Source organism: Simochromis diagramma, unplaced genomic scaffold, assembly GCF_900408965.1.
Source record: "Simochromis diagramma unplaced genomic scaffold, fSimDia1.1 OVJJ01000618.1, whole genome shotgun sequence".
Taxonomy (NCBI): Eukaryota; Metazoa; Chordata; class Actinopteri; order Cichliformes; family Cichlidae; genus Simochromis; species Simochromis diagramma.
In genome coordinates, this window is record NW_024387423.1 from 8,888,886 (window position 1) to 8,906,798 (window position 17,913).

At 39.8% G+C, this 17,913-nt stretch overlaps 1 protein-coding gene across 1 annotated transcript in view; it reads right to left on the reverse strand.

The window, feature by feature from the left end:
- The window catches only part of mbpb (myelin basic protein b), a 45,071-nt gene that overhangs the window by 10,598 nt on the left and 16,560 nt on the right, over positions 1-17,913 (reverse strand). The window contains exon 3 of the mRNA XM_040013314.1: positions 7,154-7,217. Coding sequence (XP_039869248.1) covers positions 7,154-7,217 — 64 coding nt within the window. The remainder of the gene's footprint in view (positions 1-7,153; positions 7,218-17,913) is intronic.

Sequence of the window (17,913 nt, forward strand, 5' to 3'; positions counted from 1 at the left end):
CACCCGACTTCATGAGGGGGAAATCCAATTTCCAGCGAGCATGTTCCGATTCTGTTTTAATTACGGCTTGATCTGTATTTTCAGGAGCTTCTCTACACAGTTAGTAATGAGCAAACAGAGAGGTGAATCAGTCTCAGCTACTCCGCCTGCTCCGATCAGCCAGTGCTCTCATTAACCTCAGCAGGCTCGAAGTAGATCAATGGAGTCTGAAGCAGCCTCGCCCTAACAGACCAAATTTCCCAGAACACGTCCAATTTTAACAAAGTTACAAAACAGTGCTAAAAATGGCTATTGGTATGTCTACGCAATACTTTTCATGGTTACTGACGCAGTCTGTGACTAACATTTTCTTTTACTTTAGCTAGCTTGCTACAGAATGCATCAGTAACAAACCACTTTTTAAAAAAAGATCTCCATCTAGTCCGCGTCAGTACTCACTGCAGTATTTTCGATCAACTGAAGGCGTTTCAAAGAGTTTTTAGGACAGCCTGATAATAACGAATCAGAAAAGTTCAGCCTAGAAGTAACAAACATATGAACTAGTTCTTCAGCATCACTCTGAGACTCTTTGTTTGTAATTTTAGAGATATTGTGCAGATGCAGTGGAAGTGCTACATAATTCCTTAATATGCAGATTGAAGGACGTGTCCTTTCAAAATACTGATCATGCAATGTTTCAGAGAACATAAGCATTTGTAGTACACTATGTTCACTGGCTAACAACATGCCCTGACCTGCCCCTTTCTCATCATATACAGCTTCAAAACAAAGATGGGTGTGCTATAAAACACTTCTCTCGAAGCTTCAGAAACAAGTGGGTGACATCAAAGTATCCATGTTCAACTTTTAGTCACTGTCTCTGCTCTGTAGTTAGCTGGCTAGTGTAGCTCAGTGGTTCTTTAATGTTATCGGAACAAGGCCCCATTACAAGTATTTCCAAGTCACAACTTGACAAATTATCTTGTATATAAATAAATTAAATTCCCCATAATATGTATACATGGCACCCTAAAATATGTGACTTAGCATATGCTAACAAAACTAACAAATTGCATTCTGTTTTTCCTCCTTTCTTTATTTTTTAGAGGAGAACAGAAGAGGACGAGGAGGAGATGAGGGACGTGACATCAAAGGAGGTGAAAAGAGAGAATGTCAGATCTATAAGACGCTCACTTTCAAATTTGTCAAAGTTAAAAAAAAACAAGACATTGTCACATAAATGGAAGCAAAAGTTACGTGACCAAGGCAGATGAAAAGGCAGAATTCAAACCGGCATACGACTCCATTGACATCAAGCCCTTTTTTTCTTAAGAGTTTTGGTCCTGCTGCTAAAGTTAAAAATAATAACCAAGCCGAATGAGAACACTCATTTGGTTTATATTGATTTCATGCTGCAAAAGCCCCCCGTGCACATGACCGAAACCTTTTTGGTACAGTACAGTCTCTCACATAGTAGATTCCTTTTAGACAAGAAATAAACTGAAAATAGTGTAATCTGGCTAATGATTTGGATAATGTTCTTAAAGCCTTTGTGGTTCTACTGAATGACATGTGGAGGTGAAGAGCTAATGCGTGCATTTCACCTGCTGTAAAAAACAGCCCAGTATTTCACCAGCGTATTATTTATTCAAACTGAAACAGCTCTCTGCTTTTGGTTTATGGTTAATGAAAGATTGGCTGTGTATACAGAGACTGTAACAGTTCAAATGGTTCAATTATAGCAGATTGTGTAAACTCATATTGAGCATTCTTCACAGTTCGACAAAAGCAAGCCACATATATTACAGCAGTATTGGCTAAATGGGATCTTTTTAAGACAATATTAAGTGGACAAAGGGAAACAAATTAGATTATTAAAGTGAGAAAGGCATTTCCTAAATATTTAGTATACTTAAAGTATTTAATGGAACAATATTTGGTTGATATAGATTCCTGCTCTTAATTAAAATCACCACAAAATGACTATATGCACTAAATAAATTTAATGGGACACCAACAGAATAAAAACTATATCTGCTGCTTTGTGCAGGGATATTTCCATTCCAGTCAGATCTTTCATCTTCATTTGCTTATTTATGAAGCACTATTGTAGCAAGAGACAATTTCCCAGGAGCACTGCCACACAGCGTTTTCACAGTAGCTCCAGAATTGGTTCCTCCCAACAGAAGGCAGGATTGTTCCCCACACATTTCAATATGAGGGGGAGAAGACAAGAGATCCTCCGGCTCCCTCAGGCTGCCTGTCATCATGTAATTTTGCATGATAACAGAGCCCCTTACATTATCCAGCTAAGGTTATCTAAACAGATTCATCACAATAAAGCCATCTTAAAGTGTGAGTGCAGAAAGAGGCTGCTAAGAAACCAAGCATTTACAAAGAAAATACAATCTTTTCAAGCCAAATGCTCTGTAGGAAAAACACAGCTTTGATACACTCTCATACACTGATACGGTCCAACCAAGCTAAGTGTTGAGACTAGCTCTCAACAATAAGCCTGGGTGGACAGTTAAATGTTCATTGCCCAAAATAATGGAGTAACAACCCAGTACCAAGCCTGTAGAGAGTACAAACAATCTATCCAGGCAACCTTGGCCCATGACTGGTGCCTGCAGTACTCACTTTTCTGTGAGCAAACGAGCAATTAGCAGTCCCTTTAGCAGTAAACCAACAAATGGGGTGGCCACTTCCACTAAAGGGTGGGGAACTCCAGGCCTCAAGGGCCGCTGTCCTGCAGGTTACAGATGTGTCCTTGATACAAAAACAGCTGATTTAAAGACTAAATTACCTCCTCAACATGTCTTGTAGTTCTCAAGAGGCCTGGTAATGCACTAATCATTTGATTGAGGTGTGATGACCCAGGGTGATATCTAAAACCTGCAGGACACTGGCCCTTGAGGCCTGGAGTTCCCCACACCTGCACTAAACGTATTTGATAAGTGGAAGGTCCCTTTCTTTTTTAATCATAGAAGTCCCCACCAAGTGACCCCACAACTTAGTAGGAACGTTTGGCTGTTGTCAGGTCCTGGGTACAGGTAACAATTCAATAGCGTACAGAACCCCTTTTAGCAGCAATAATATGAAGTCAGAATTTTCTGAATGACTTTATTAGTCTCTCATATCATTATGGATGAATTTCGGTTTGCTTCTCTTGACAATGTTGCTTCAGTTCAGGTTTGCAGGCATTTGTTTAAGAACAACATTTTTAAATCAACCTTGGGCAGCTGTGGCTCATGTTAGACTGCAGGCTCTAATCTTAGAGTTGGTGCGTCAAACTCAGGCCCCTTAGTGTGATAAAGTGTTCTTGGCCAAGACTCTGATCTCCCGAGTTTCTCCATTACAGACCACCTACGATTTAGAAAAAATGACAACCTAAAGCCATCTTGCCCCAAGATTTTTGACCAGGCCACAATTGCTAAGCCTTTCCCCACCTGACACTACACTTCCTCTCCTGGTTTCTATCCACAGCTGCTGTTCATTTCTCCTCCCCTCACCCTGACAGCTAAAGGGGGCCTGTTTTGCTCTGCTGTGGGCCTGCTGCAAGCTAGGGCAGGTAATGGAGTCATAATGGGCTTTTAAGAGCCATACAGCCAATGGTGGTGTTTGCCCTTCAGTGAAAAAGAAAAAAAAAGCACTGCAAACAGGAAGTGCAGTATGGAGACACGAGTCATGATGCCTACTGATGACCACTACACCCTACAACACGCTCCAATAGAGACTGCTAACCTGCTGGTCATAAACCACTCACATTGGGCCAATATGATGGAAATCCCTCATTTTCCTCCTTTGCCCAGCACTTCAGAATCACCTAATGGTACTAAATTATTTCACCCTTGGTGCACAAGCCAGAGCAGCAATGAGTTAGAAACTGATAAGAAAACATGATTTTTACACACTACCCGAGGCCAGCGCAGACTGAGCAAAGATCCAGTTAAACATTAAGAGTTAAAGCAGAATCGACACATTAATAATATTGAGGTGCTCAGAGGTGGTGTCCTTTCGATGAAAAACCTCATTAAACCAGTCTGTTTGCAGGAAAGGCTGAGCAAAAACTTAGCTGACATGGAAAGGGCAAAGTCTTAATCAATCTAAATACCAAACTAATTATTTTTCTTCCCTTTTCAGTAATGAGTGTGGTATGCAGTTGAGTCATTTATGTTTTAGGTTGCCTTACAAAGAGATGGCTACTTTAACCTGTATCCTAAGTTGTGTATACCTATGAGCTGCCAGAACTGCTACGTGGCCTCTTAAAAACACTTATGTCAATAGCGGACCCTTTAAGTCTGTTCCACTCCGATCAATGACGAGTGTTTAACAGGAGGGACATTAATTACTGAAGTTGTAGGAGGAGGAGCATATCGAGTGGATCCAATCTGATGAAGCTTCTGCGTGGTATACCTTTCCTGCCGATAATCAGTGAGAACAAGCAAGAGTGGTGGTTCTCTGGTGCTGCGCACACAGGCGTGATTACACACTCAAACAAGCTTCCATGACATAACATCATTATGGACAGAAAAATTTAATTGTGCCTTCATTCACATGCACGCATACAAACACACTGCAGCTGGACTGATAAATTTGTTTTGCATTATAGGAAATCAATACTGACCTTTCTTAGAAAATGAGTCGGTTAGTGCCCTCTGCACTCCAATTTCTTTTCCAGTGATTTCACGCTTCAATGACTTTGTATTTCTTGGATAGTCACTGAATACTACATTAATTGTTTTTGTGTGTAGTCTAGTCTCTCAGTTTATGAACAGCTGTTACCAAAACACAAAGCAGCCTAAAGCACTGCATGTTCCCCCAACCTTAATGTGTGAAGGTTGGAGAAGTGCAGAAGCCAGACTGGACCAATTCCTTCTTCTTCAGAGCATCCCCCGGGTTTGAGTGGTGGGTCATTTAAAGACATAAATGTAAAAGTCATATACCCAACAATCATTCTCAAACTTCACCCCCTGGGGCAAAATTATTGCTCAACACAAATTTAACACACATTACATGTTTGTACGAGTTCTTCATGCGACCAGTGTAAGGGGAGGTTTATTTCTCTATAAAACAAAGTTAGTTATGGCAAAAAGTTTGTTGCTAGTAGTGACTGAAACACTTTTGAAAAGATGTGGTCAAATGTGAACCATATACAGCCAGAGCTGCTCAAAGTGTTTGCTGCTTTCAAGAGCTGGAATGTTAACAGGCCTGCTCTGCTGTTTTATTGAGTGCCCAGCATTGGATTAATAATTATAATTGATGATAATTAGTATTAGTAGTGATATGGTAACTGAACCAAAGTGCTCGTAACAGTTAGGGCTCAACACTTTATGTAAAAATGATACAAATGAAGCTTGGAAAAGTATTGATGACACATTTAGCCAGCTAGTTGCTAATATCATCACACGTTTTTTGAAAGAACATCAAGTAACATTTCCATAGCTAAAAGTCAAAAGGGATATTTGTCACAACTGCATAAATATCCATGTGATAAACTGTACAAACATCTTTACTTTTCTAAGCTAACGCTACCAATAAATGATAAGTAGCATTAGCTTAGAAAGCTAAACCTGCCAATAACAATAATAAGCTTCTGAATAAGCTTATTCTGAATATGGACTGAGGTGATTTGGCAAACTCATTTGCATGTCATAAAAAATTTCATGAAACGTAAATAAACAGAGACTAGAATGTTCTACTGGTTGATGCCTTCTGGCAACTCTAAAGCTAGCTTATCTGCTAATATTCAAGTTTTAGACCAGAAACGCTTTAACTTAATTATTATATTATTTATAATATTATAAAAAATATTTTCTTTTAACTATGAAAAACTAAAGAACTACAAAGAAATAAGAGTTAAAGTTAAATATTATTTAAGTGTTTTAACCTTAAAATAGATATTGAAATCTTTGTTTTGAGTAATTATTTTGGTTGCAAGCAGTGACTGAGCCATTTACAACGCTGCTCTCAATGAAAATTAGTCAGTCAAAAGTGGCTAAAGCAAAAACAAAACAAACAAAAAAAAAAGTAGCTTTTGCAATTTCCTTTTGTGCTTTAGACACTTTTTAGTTCATACATGCGAGCCAATCATTCCTGGCTTGGTATTCACCAAGCCTCACCCAGAAAACGTCCCAAAATTCAGGAGAGGAAAGTAAATATGCTCTGTCTCTTGGGTATTTTAGCTGCTTCTAGGCAAAAATACAAACTTCAGCAGGTGGCTAAAGAGACCTTAAATCACTGCAATTCAGTGGCCGATGGCTTTGGATGTTTAGCAAGAGCACATATTGTATGTGAAGCCTTAAACAAACAAACAAAATAAATAAACGTAAACAATTTCCTTCACCCTGGCAGGGTGCATCTTTACATAGTAAACAAGAGCCAACAGGATGCGTCACAGACTCTAGTTGTTTCACTGACAGTAGGGACAAAAAGAAGAAGAAGAAGAAGAAAAAAGACAGACTATGTTGATTTTGTTGTGTTAGAAATTTGATTTCTTTTTCTTTAACCAGAGTGCCTTACAGTGCAAACTCCACCAGAGAGATTTAGTCTGCTTTTTATAAAAAAAAGACATAGTCAGCATATTTGCACGCACAACTGCAATTGCCTCTGGTTGCAAAAATAATCCCATACATTCTAATTTGCAAAAGCACTGACCCCTAAAATCAAATCATAACCAACCTACATGGGTCTACTCCTGTGGATCAAACTCAACTGCCCTCATCTGCTGAGCTGCAGTATTACAGAGGCCTTATTTGTAATACCTGATCCTTTCACACGAAACACATCACCGTGAATGTGACCCAAAGACAAAACTTTTCTAAACTATAAGAATCAACAAAAAAATTTGGAATGATTGGAACAGTACTTTTAAGAAAGGCTGTCCTTCATAAATCATTGCTAACTTTTTAAAAACCAGCCAGACGTGGCTAAAAAATATGATGGATATTCTGTAAATTGACTGATGCCAGCTTTGACTCTCATAAGTGGACATGTATGGGTTGGGAAGGCCTCTATTCAATCTTTAGATTGCTCCAGAGCTGATTATGCACACTACAAACTGTCATTCATTTTCTCATCAACAAGTGAAAAACATATACATCTCCTCGTCTGTCAGATGGGAGTATTTCCAATATGTAATATGCATGTAAATTTTAATTCAAAGACCTCTTACCAAAGACTTCATCTTGTTGTTCAGGTTCTGCTACTGCCGTTTCTTTGGGTTCAGGTGACGGAGCCTTTAATGAGAACACAAAAACAGATTGAAGAGGTGAGATGCTGAGGTGCCATGGCAACAAAGCAAAGACAGAGACAAACAGGCCAACTGTGTGAGAGAGGGGCGATGAGAAAGAGAGACAATGCGAGGGGGAGGTAATTATACCCATTTAGTATTTTGGGGCTTTATGAGAGCAGAATTAAGCTGAGACCCTTTCATTCAACTTTCATAAAGAAGTGGGTACATCATGTGCACACTGGAAGCTGTTGCAACACTGAATGTGTGACCGGTGCTTTTTGTCAGGATTTTATCTATTTATCATCTGTCTTATTTTGATTGATTAATTGATTTATTACATGTATGCACTTGTGAATCTTTGGCAGAAACTTGTCTGGAATGCATATGCAAAATGACATTATTATGGTTTCAATTATTTTCACGTTATTTGCTAATATTCATTAAGAAAAGTTAAGCCAAAACGCAGAAGCAGCGAGTGAAAAACTGAGTACATGCTTACTGCTTCCAAAGGAATTAAGAGTATAAGTAGCAGCCAGGTGCTACTAATCAAATGCATTGATTGATCAGCAGCAAGTGTGAGCAGCTGTGTAAAAGCAGATGTTTTGGCAGTTTGCAATGTGCGTTAACACAATGCTAGGGAGGAAAGAAATCAGCGATGATCTTAGAGAAGCAGTTGTTGCTCCCATCAGTCTGAGGATGGTTATAAGGCTATTTCCAAATAATTTTAAGTCTGCCATTCTTCAATGAGAAAGATTATTCAAATATCAGGGGCAAATATTCCAGACTTGCGCTAATTTCCCCATGAGCTAAAGAACTGCTGAAAGATTAAAATAAAGAAATTGTAGTGAGTCAGTTAAAGTCCAGATCTCAACCTACTTGAAGGCTGCGGGGGACATTTAGAGAGCTGTGCATGAGCAAATGTCCACAAAACCCAATGAACTGAAGAAACATTCTACAGAAAACTGGGCCAAAAACACCTAAAAGAGAATATGAGAAACGAATAACGTCACGCAGAAAGTGAGAATTTCAGGTTACTCAAAGTCAAGGTGATTCACAAGCTATTGATTGAAATATGAAGTGTACTTAATTTTTTTTCCACTGATTGTACATTTTGGCTTAACTCTTATTAAATAAATAATAGCACAGTGTAATATAGCATGTGTTATTATTAATCTTAGGTTGTATTTACCCAATTTTAGGTCATGGAAAGGTCATTTTTGATCATGCTCTGATATGCAAATCCTGTGTTCAATATCATCTTCAATCCTTTAGGACAGGGGTGTCAAACTCAAATACACAGTGGGCCAAAATTCAAAACTGGAACAAGGTCGCGGGCTAACATTAATATTTATTGAAAAAAAAAAAAAAAATCTTCCTCCAGATTTAAGAATGAATCTCTTCTTATGGACTCAAACAAGTTTTGCTGAAAAACTGAATATGGAACAAGCAAAGCTTAATACTAAACAATATATATATTAGTTGTATAATACCAGTAGGCCAGCTCTAATAATAATTTGGTATGGCTTCGCGGGCCAAATGTAATTAGGCTGCGGGCCAAATCTGGCCCACGGGCCAGAGTTTGACACCTATGCTTTAGGAGATCTGGCTACTGCAGAGATGTCAAAATTACTGTAGTTCATAGGCCACATACAGCCAACTTTGTCGAATTAAGTCAGCAAATTCAAACCGGATGATCGCTGTTAGCACAGTCGCTCGCTAGCTGCTGATGTCACCTGGGAAATGGCTGAAAAGCTCTCCATCAGAGACCGATTTGATACGGATGGCCGCACACAATCTGTCATTCAATTAAAATGTTTTGCATCATAATTACATCTGTTCAGAACCCAGTTAGCCTGTGAAATAAACAATCTGTAACCACCGTTGATCATTTTGGCTCTGCAGTGGGTGGGACATGTTAACTGTTAACTCACAGAGCATCAACAAACAGCTGTGCACACATGTTTGTTGTGTGACTTTTATTTCGTAAGCTGACCATTTTGACAGCATTGAAACAGCAGGAAGTGATACGGGAAACGTACGAAGTAAAATGGCATTAGTTGTTACATAATGACAGAAATACTGATTCATCTGCAACAACCCACCCACTTTTAACACACAAAGTCTAAGCTTACACTAGCGTGCAAGCTGAATTATTATTACTGTCTGTATTCACACTTCTGGCTCATCCAAAGAATTTGTTATGTCACTATGACTGGCATGTTTACAGCCTTTGACCATCATGTATAGTGAAGTGCCTTCCGATTTTATAAATCCTCTTAACATCCCCCCTCAGAAGAGGCATGAACAGTGCCTGCTTCTTAGTGGGCATGCCTACATGGGGAATCAGAGACATTCAAAAACTGTGGGCACACTGATCACCATTAAATCAGAACAGAGGAAAGTGCAACTGTGACGCAGTCGCAACAGCTGAGGGACAGTAGAGTGTGGTGAGCAAGCACTTCCTAATGCAAATCACTTAAAAGTCAACAAGTGCTCCTTTTTTTGGCCTTTTATTATGCAAACAAATGAGTCTTGATATGAGGAGATTAAATTACTACTGGACAAGATTTAATTACTTTTTTTCCCCTTTCATCAAGAGCAGAAATTCTTAAAAACAACAAAAAAAAAAAAAGATAAAAATGACTACTAGAGAAAAAAAAAAAGTCATGTCAGTGACTGTGGGTAACAAGACATTTGTCATGCAGCCAACTCCTACTAAGGCTACGTTCACACTGCAGGTCTTAATGCTCAATTCCAATTTTTTGTTCACACTACAAATTAAATGCGACAGCAAACGCGCTCTAGTGTGAACGCTCAAAGCGGCCCCGCATGTGGAAAAGAAGACATCACACACAACGCGCTCTGTTTAGACCCAGAGCAAACAATATTGTTTGACTGATGGCCGTTAATATAAAGACTTCGGACTTTACGTTTCCCAATTTTTGCTTTAAGTTATTTTGTTATTTACATAATAATGTAGATAACCTAATAATGATCCTTATTGCTTTAGAGGAGCAGTGCTTCAAAGAATAGTTGCAGATTTCTGTCAAAATCTGCAGATTATACAGTATAAATAAAATGTTCACGTTGTCTTCCCAACAGTTTCACTGACATCTACACTGGATGGCCAGGAAGCGTTCGCAATGTTTTCTCGGGCGCTTCTCCGGCGCTGATAATTTGTGTCTGTCTTGTGTCAGTGACGTAAAAGACGGATTTAATGCGACATGACCATTCAAACAGCAGTCGCTTTCTAAAACATCGGATATGTATCGGATTCAGTACCACATACGAAAGTGACCCAGATCGGATTTGAAAATATCGGATTTGTGCCGTTCACACTGTCACACCATGATCGGATATGGGTCGCATAGGGTCAAAAAAAAAAAAAAAAAAATCGGATTTGCTGCGCTTTCGCCTGCAGTGTGAACGTAGCTTAACATGTCTGTGAAGGTTCTCAGTCATCCAGGTCAAAAGGACCCCCTGATGATCCTCCGCCTCTTGGCTCAGGCGATTAGAGGATCATCAGGGGGTCCTTTTGTCCCTCTGTGGGGGGATACTCCCACTAGGCTTATATCTGGGACTCGCCACCATTTGACCTTAGAACTGAAGAAGCTTCTCGGATGAGAGGTGAAACGTCTTCAAGTAACTTAAAGAAGTCCAGACGCTTTTCTTTGCAAGCTCCTTTGACAACGTAGCTTAACAGTGAGCAAAGTAGGATGATTGAAGAGCTGCTCCCAGGATATGACATGGTTAATCACATGTTTGATCGAAATAGGAATAGCCAATCAGGGACTCTGCCTCCTCTCTTGCTTCGCGTGCAGCCTCTGTGTTAGTGGGTGCTTGATTACAGGATTGGAGAAAGGTGCCCTGTAGCCTGAACAGTGCCCGACCAGCTGCAGCCACTTGAACAATCAAGTCTTCTGAAATGCTCTGCCCTGCCACTCCTTTGCAACTAGAACACAGTCTCTGCCTTTGCAGTGCTCATCTGTAAACTGGCCACTTTTACTGTTCTGTTAGTATTCTGCTTATTGAAATTCATGCTTTCTTATCTATGCAGTTTCTTTGGCTGATTCAGCCCTTGCCTCCCAAACTCCTGTCTTGTCAGTTCTCTCTGTTCAGCTCCCCGTTGTCTTGGCTTATTTCTACTCCCATTTGCTTGGCCCAAACCTTAGTGACATCTTAATGCCACAGCTTTAGCTTCTGGTTGCCAACGTGTAGCCTAGCTTCCAGGTCCCTGGCTACCAGCCCAGACTAACCCAAACTTCAGGTTTCTGGTTACAACTCTAACATCAAGGTTACTGTTGCCACCTCAGCTCCTCAAGTCCTTTTGCCAGTTTGCTTGTTTACTGAATAATGAGTCTACAACTCTGCACTTCGCTGGTGAACAAATGATTTGTAAATCCGTGATTCAAAAAAGGAACTCCACATGTATTTTTGTGCACTGATAAAGCTTAAATTTCTATTGAGGATTTGCAGATATGTGACCTCTAACTGTGTGACTTGAACTTATCTGCCATTTTGGACATGTGACAATGTAAGATCAAGTGAATAACATAATCACACAGGCCTAGAGATTGGGCAGTGACTTCCCTGGCAACCGCCTGTCCCTAGGGAAAAAGGTGTTCCCCAAAAACCTCCTTGTGATTACTTTAGTCACTAGTATACTGCTATCTTAGCCTGAGGTGAAGTTATAGACTTCATGGGTTATGGACTCAGCTACTCTAATAAATAAATTATAACAAACTGAAAAGCATGCCAAAAATGGAACTGGAGATATCCATCAAATGCCTTCAAAGTTGCACCTTGTGAAAGATTTTGGCTCTAGCGCTGAAACAACTTTTACTCTGCAGGGTGAACCTTCTCCATTTCCAGTTTGCATGGCTGTTTTTTAAGTTTTACTACTTCTTGGCTGGTAGTTTGTATTTGCAGGATAACATTTGAAAACAAACTACAGGTAATCATTTGCCACCAACCAAAGCAATCACTAGGAAGTTTCTGGGGCTAGCACCATCTCTGATCCAATTTCATCCAATGAGATACAGCAAACTCCAGAAATGAGTGTTTAGCAATCAGGAAATACATCATTTTTATCCATCAGCTGGTGGTTGTACGGCACACTTGATATGGCAATCACAACTAAAAATCCTTAGCATTCAACCTTTGCTAGATTTTCTTTCACACCCCAACTTAGCTGTCTTGCCTTAGTTCTTAGCCTTTCCTTTTTCATATAGTGTAAAGAATTAGCAATGCAAACAGATTGGAATACACAGAAAAAACAAAACAAAACCCGCAGTCACAGAAGCTTGGATGGTCATTAAAATGAAGGTCCTTGCCACCAAGGAGGATGCTGGGCCTGGATCTGCATGTAAATGACTTCACATTTAAAAATAAATAAATCAGTTTGAATTAAGTGCAACTGTAAAAATACAGCTGACATTTTGGCCACAAGGCACACTTGGATTTTCAGCCTCTGAAGGACACACATTATATACAAAACTAAAGGGGTCCTCGTTAAAAACTTGTCACGACACGACCACATCAAAGGAAAAATGAAAAGGGCGATGTGGGCAACTAAGAGAACTAAACCGACATCTTAATGCCATCCTCGCTGTCGGTGTGACACTACTCGCCACAGGTGCCTTATTAAAAATACTAAAAATACAGTTCTTGTGAAGTAGAGCTTTCAAAAGAGGTTCATGTTGGAGACAGAAGCACGTCCTGACCCTGTGACAGCTTCGACAACACCTGACAATTATTCATACTTTCCTGCCCTTCTCGGTCCTAACCTACTGAACTTTTAGCTTGCCAACTGCGACATATTTCTCTAGATTATATAAAACACAAACACACAAACAGATCCCCCTCCCCCTGTCATTACAAACCCTGAAGAGAGTACAATCAGGTGAATAAGTTGTGAGACCACCAAAACAAGTGCCAGAGTACCTTAAGACTAGAGCCTGACCAATATATGATCTTTAAGACTGATATTTGTTTTATATTTGTTTTCCTTCTCTCAGACACACGAAACCTGAAAACATTTTGCTAATATATTGCCTTGGTTTATTTATTTATTTATTTTAATTACTCATTTACTCTGTGTCGGACTGTGCTTGGACCCGTTATGTTCTTGTTGTTTCAAACCCAGTTGCTAACAGCAAAGTTGCAAAGTGCCCTCTGGTGGGCAAGCAATGCAACATCAACACTCATAACCTGGCTGAATGGTGTTTCTCCTGGCTCTTCTTTAATTTTTCCACTTCTATTTATCACCATTATAAATGTGTTAGCCCTGTGACACCGTGTACCCCATGTATACCACCTCTTGCCCTATGGCAGCTGGGCCAGCTCCCCACCCCCCCAAACTGGATAAGCAGAAGGATATGATAATAAACAGCTAACATGAGAAATTGCACAACAACAAAAAAATCCGCTAAACAGTGAGGCCGCAAAAGGTGAACCGCGTTATAGCGAAGGACCACTGTATTAGCCCACCATGAAACAGATTGGGCTCTACTCAAGATGTTGTTCCTTTTACTCTTTACTTTTGGATGCTAGCTTTGGTAAAATGTCTTTTTACTACTATAGATGACCAGAACCACATATCATGGCTTAAGCCTAGCACCTACAATGTAAAGTTATGCCTTTCTTTTTTTTAAGGCTATCCCACATGTAAAGAGTGGACTGTTGTCACTAATATAAGACACAAACATCAGAGTTAAAGGCCAACCCCCCCCCCCCCCCCCCCAAATAAAACATTTATCATAAAATTGCCTTAGCCTTGTTTTTATTGTACTTATTTTTTGGGAGGTTTATTTGGTTGGTCCACTCATCACCATTAAAAATAATAAATTAAGTCTTCCTCTGTAATTGTACTGCTGTGTGACAATGGAAAATTCCACTGCTTCAGCTTCAGTCAGGCCTCTGATCCCAATTCAGCACTAGGATACTGTAAGCGGTTCAGTGTTCCCGAGCACTCCTGACATTTGAGCAGAGAGAGTGGGTGTGGAACACAGTGATTTGAACACATTTCAGCACTTGGGTCTTCTGAGACTTTCAAAGGGATCCAGGTTCCACTCCGTACATGTGGTTTGGTGATAACTGTACCCTTCAGTGTTACATCCTGTCCATTCTTTACAGATGGAAGACATTTCATCTCACATTTGTAAGGTACTGTATAAAAAGACACTGGAGTCTCTGGAGCTCTACTTTCTCAAGGCCAGTTTTATCCCCCATGTTGACCGAATGTACCCAACATTTATTTCTTTATTAGAGCTGTAAGAACACCATTAGATAAACCAATTAAGACCAAAGAGCAATATACATTTACAGCAATATAAAATGAGCAGTGTGTCGTTCAAGCACAAATGTGTCAGTAAAGCGAGACGCAGTAGACTTAACTGGGCCAAAAAGCCACAGAGTTTTACCAGTCATGGGCATTGAATACAATGGTGTCCAACGGTAAAATGTTATCCAAGGCAAATAACTAGTCAAAGGGTTTGTAAACCCTGTAGCTATATATCACAGGAACAGACATACCAGTCACAGTCACACAGCTGTGTCTCTGTAGACTGGCCGTCTACTAAGTGGGCATCCAGCTCCCTCATCTGGAGACCTTAGTCTTTAATTCAACAGCTTCAGTAATAGCACTGTATTGCAACTATATTGCAGTGAGTCACAAAGTAGCACATAACTTATTTTTGTGAAATTACAAAAGGACCTAATTTAAGGTTATGAGCTGCAAGATATCCACATGGCTCGTCTACAGAAACGGCTAACGTCAAAGATCCTACAATCCTTTCATATAAAGTTGAATTAGTAAGGTAAGAATAATTACAACTTGTTACTTTCAATTTCATCATCTGCAATCTGTGCTTTCCTCCTTTAACACTGCATTTTTATTTCCTGTGTAGTTGAAGGTGTTTGGAAAATTCTACAGGTGATCTGTAGTGAGACAGATCACCTGTCCAAGCAGTTTCTTAGCTCAGAGACTGGAAATCAAAAACATAGTCTGCATTCACTCTGCTCTGCGTTTCAGTGAGCATTGCAGTAACCAGTTGTCATTACCCAGGTGGGCGTTACACTGATCAAGCACACAGGCTTGCCAGCCAAACGAGATAATGCTGGAACCTAGTAAGTCACAAACATTCTAGTCCCAGTGATCCAGAGCACAATCGACTGAAATCATTAGACCTAATCATAGAATTTAATTGGAGACATAAGAGTAAATATAAATACTACAATGTAATCAAGACCTTTATTTTAGCTAACAAAGTGTTTGAAACCGCAGACCTACCTGTGAGGTAGGTTCACCTACCCTATGTTTATTTACCACGCTGGTACTTCGTCTATTTGATACTGACACAGGAAATCATTCAGCCTTTATCAGTTTAATGTCTGTGAATGGCTTTTGTAAGTTGGTTACTGTGAAAGAGCTCGGTTGCATTTTTCCTGTTGTAAAACATCTGACGATCACCTTCATTTCTAAACTTACAGCAGTGAGTGATGTGGGTGACTCTGTCATGAGATCGACCACAAAGATTATCCCGGCAGTAGTCCTTCCTCTTTGCAATTTTTTTTAATTTCTTGAGAACATTGATGGCATATGATTGCATGTCTGTGATTGCAACCAAGGTTCTTGATAGCAAATTTACATCATATATTAGTCAGCTATAACCACAAATGTTAAATGAACTGCTGTGTTCCTTTTACCTGAAAGTTCAGATGTGGGAGCTGACAGTTGTTTTAGTAGTAGCTTTCCTTTGTAGTAGCTTTGCTTTGCTTTGCTGCCGCTTTCATGCATCACTGGCAATACAGCAATGTTTTTATGGTGAAAAACACATTCACAAATAAAGCATGGTGATAAAATCTGGTCACTGCTCTGTATATGGCTTCTACAGCGAGTGCAAGTTTTACTCGTACGCATGTACACTGCCGCAGTCTTGGATTGCAAAGTCAGGTGGGTGGGGCTTCTCTGACTTGATTATCAATGTAAATAGAACACAGCCAATGACTCATTCATGAAGTTAACTGTCCCTACTTCTCCTTCTCTGCCTGCCTTCATCACTTAATGTGTAGACAGGAGAGACAAAAAGCTAAATTTGCAGTGCCAGTCGCAGGCAACTAGCAGCTAACAGCATTTTTTTAAGGTGGAAGTCAATCAACACAATTTAATTATCAATGTGACAGACACATTAGTGATGGTTGGATCAGCTCAACATAAAAAGACAGATTATACAAACTGGTTTATTTAATTTAATCACTTAATAATGATGACATTAATCATCACTTAAGAGTATTTTGGTGAGCTTCTGTAGCTCTACGCTGTTTTTTCTGCCTCTTCAAAGCCCTCATCAGCATTCGTTGTAGGTTTACTGCTAAGGGGTAAAATCCTTTATGAACAACTCATCTATGACTACTCATATGCCAATCAGTGGCATCCTGCACTCTGACTAATGTTCACTTCAATCACTCACCTTAGTTGAGAAAAGTGCGCCCCCACACCCCACCCCAAAGTTATTTTGCATATCGTTGCTTAAAATTGCATATCTGTAGACTAGGAAACTGCCTGCCTGTCTGAATATGTGCTCTGATTCTAGCGTTGATTATTCTAACTAGATACTTCTATAAATGTATTCTTTTCCATTTCAGGACCATCATACCAAGAAAATTTTCTTCTGTCGTTTCCTTTGTTACATTTCCCAGAATGGCTTACAAAACCATGTGAGAATGTGAACTGCAAATTCCCTGAAGCAGCACTGGGAAAATAGTATTCCTGTAACAAAAGCCACTTTCCCATGCTGCTTTTTGAGCTTGAAGGCGGAAAAAGTAACCCTTTGTTAAAACTTCTTGTCAGTTGACAAACTGGTGGCTTTGATAGTATCTCTGAGTCCGCAACATGGGTAAGAAGAGGTACTTCTAGGTGGGGAGGGGGAGAGAGTCTGCATTATGCTACCACATCCTGGTAAAATTGCTGACATTTGAGATAAGCGTAAAGTCAATTTCTTTAAATGTCGCTGAGCAAAAGTGGTCTCAGCATGAATTGCCACAAAGCCTGTGGTTGGCCACTAATGAGCACAAACAAAACGGTGGTTGAAACTGCAAGAAGCCGTGCAAATGGGTGCTAGCTTGGGCTGCTATTCATGTGTCGATGTAGCATTTGTTGCTTTTTTTTGGGTTCTCATTTAAAAATTTGCTCACACTTTGCCAAATTTAGTCAATACTGTTTATACAAACTGTAAGCATGCAACAGCCTGTGCCTCTGTCTGTAATCAAGTGTTGACAACACAGCAATCAGACTACATCCGAGCAGGACCAATATACAGTAGCAGCAAAGGAAAAGCAAATATTTCTTATCTGTTACTCTGTTATGTTTTCCAGTGACTCATTTAAGTCCTGGGTTGTATTCTATCGGGAGTTCTGCGAAATCTTCAAAAGCACTAGCCACTAAAAGCACATTTGATCAAACCTTATTATGGCTAAATTTCTACTCTGGCAAAATAAAAAGGCCAGTGTTATCATCTTATACATCCAGGTGGGATTTAGAGCTGTAAAATAACAGCAGTGAGAAATTGTCCGAAAGCTGACAGAGAAACACTTTGCCTGGTGTGTGAGTGAAGGGATAGGTACAACTGATAAGGGATTGGGAGAAGGATCATGACTCTGACTTCAGCATCTAAACACAACCTGCCTTACCCTGTCACGCT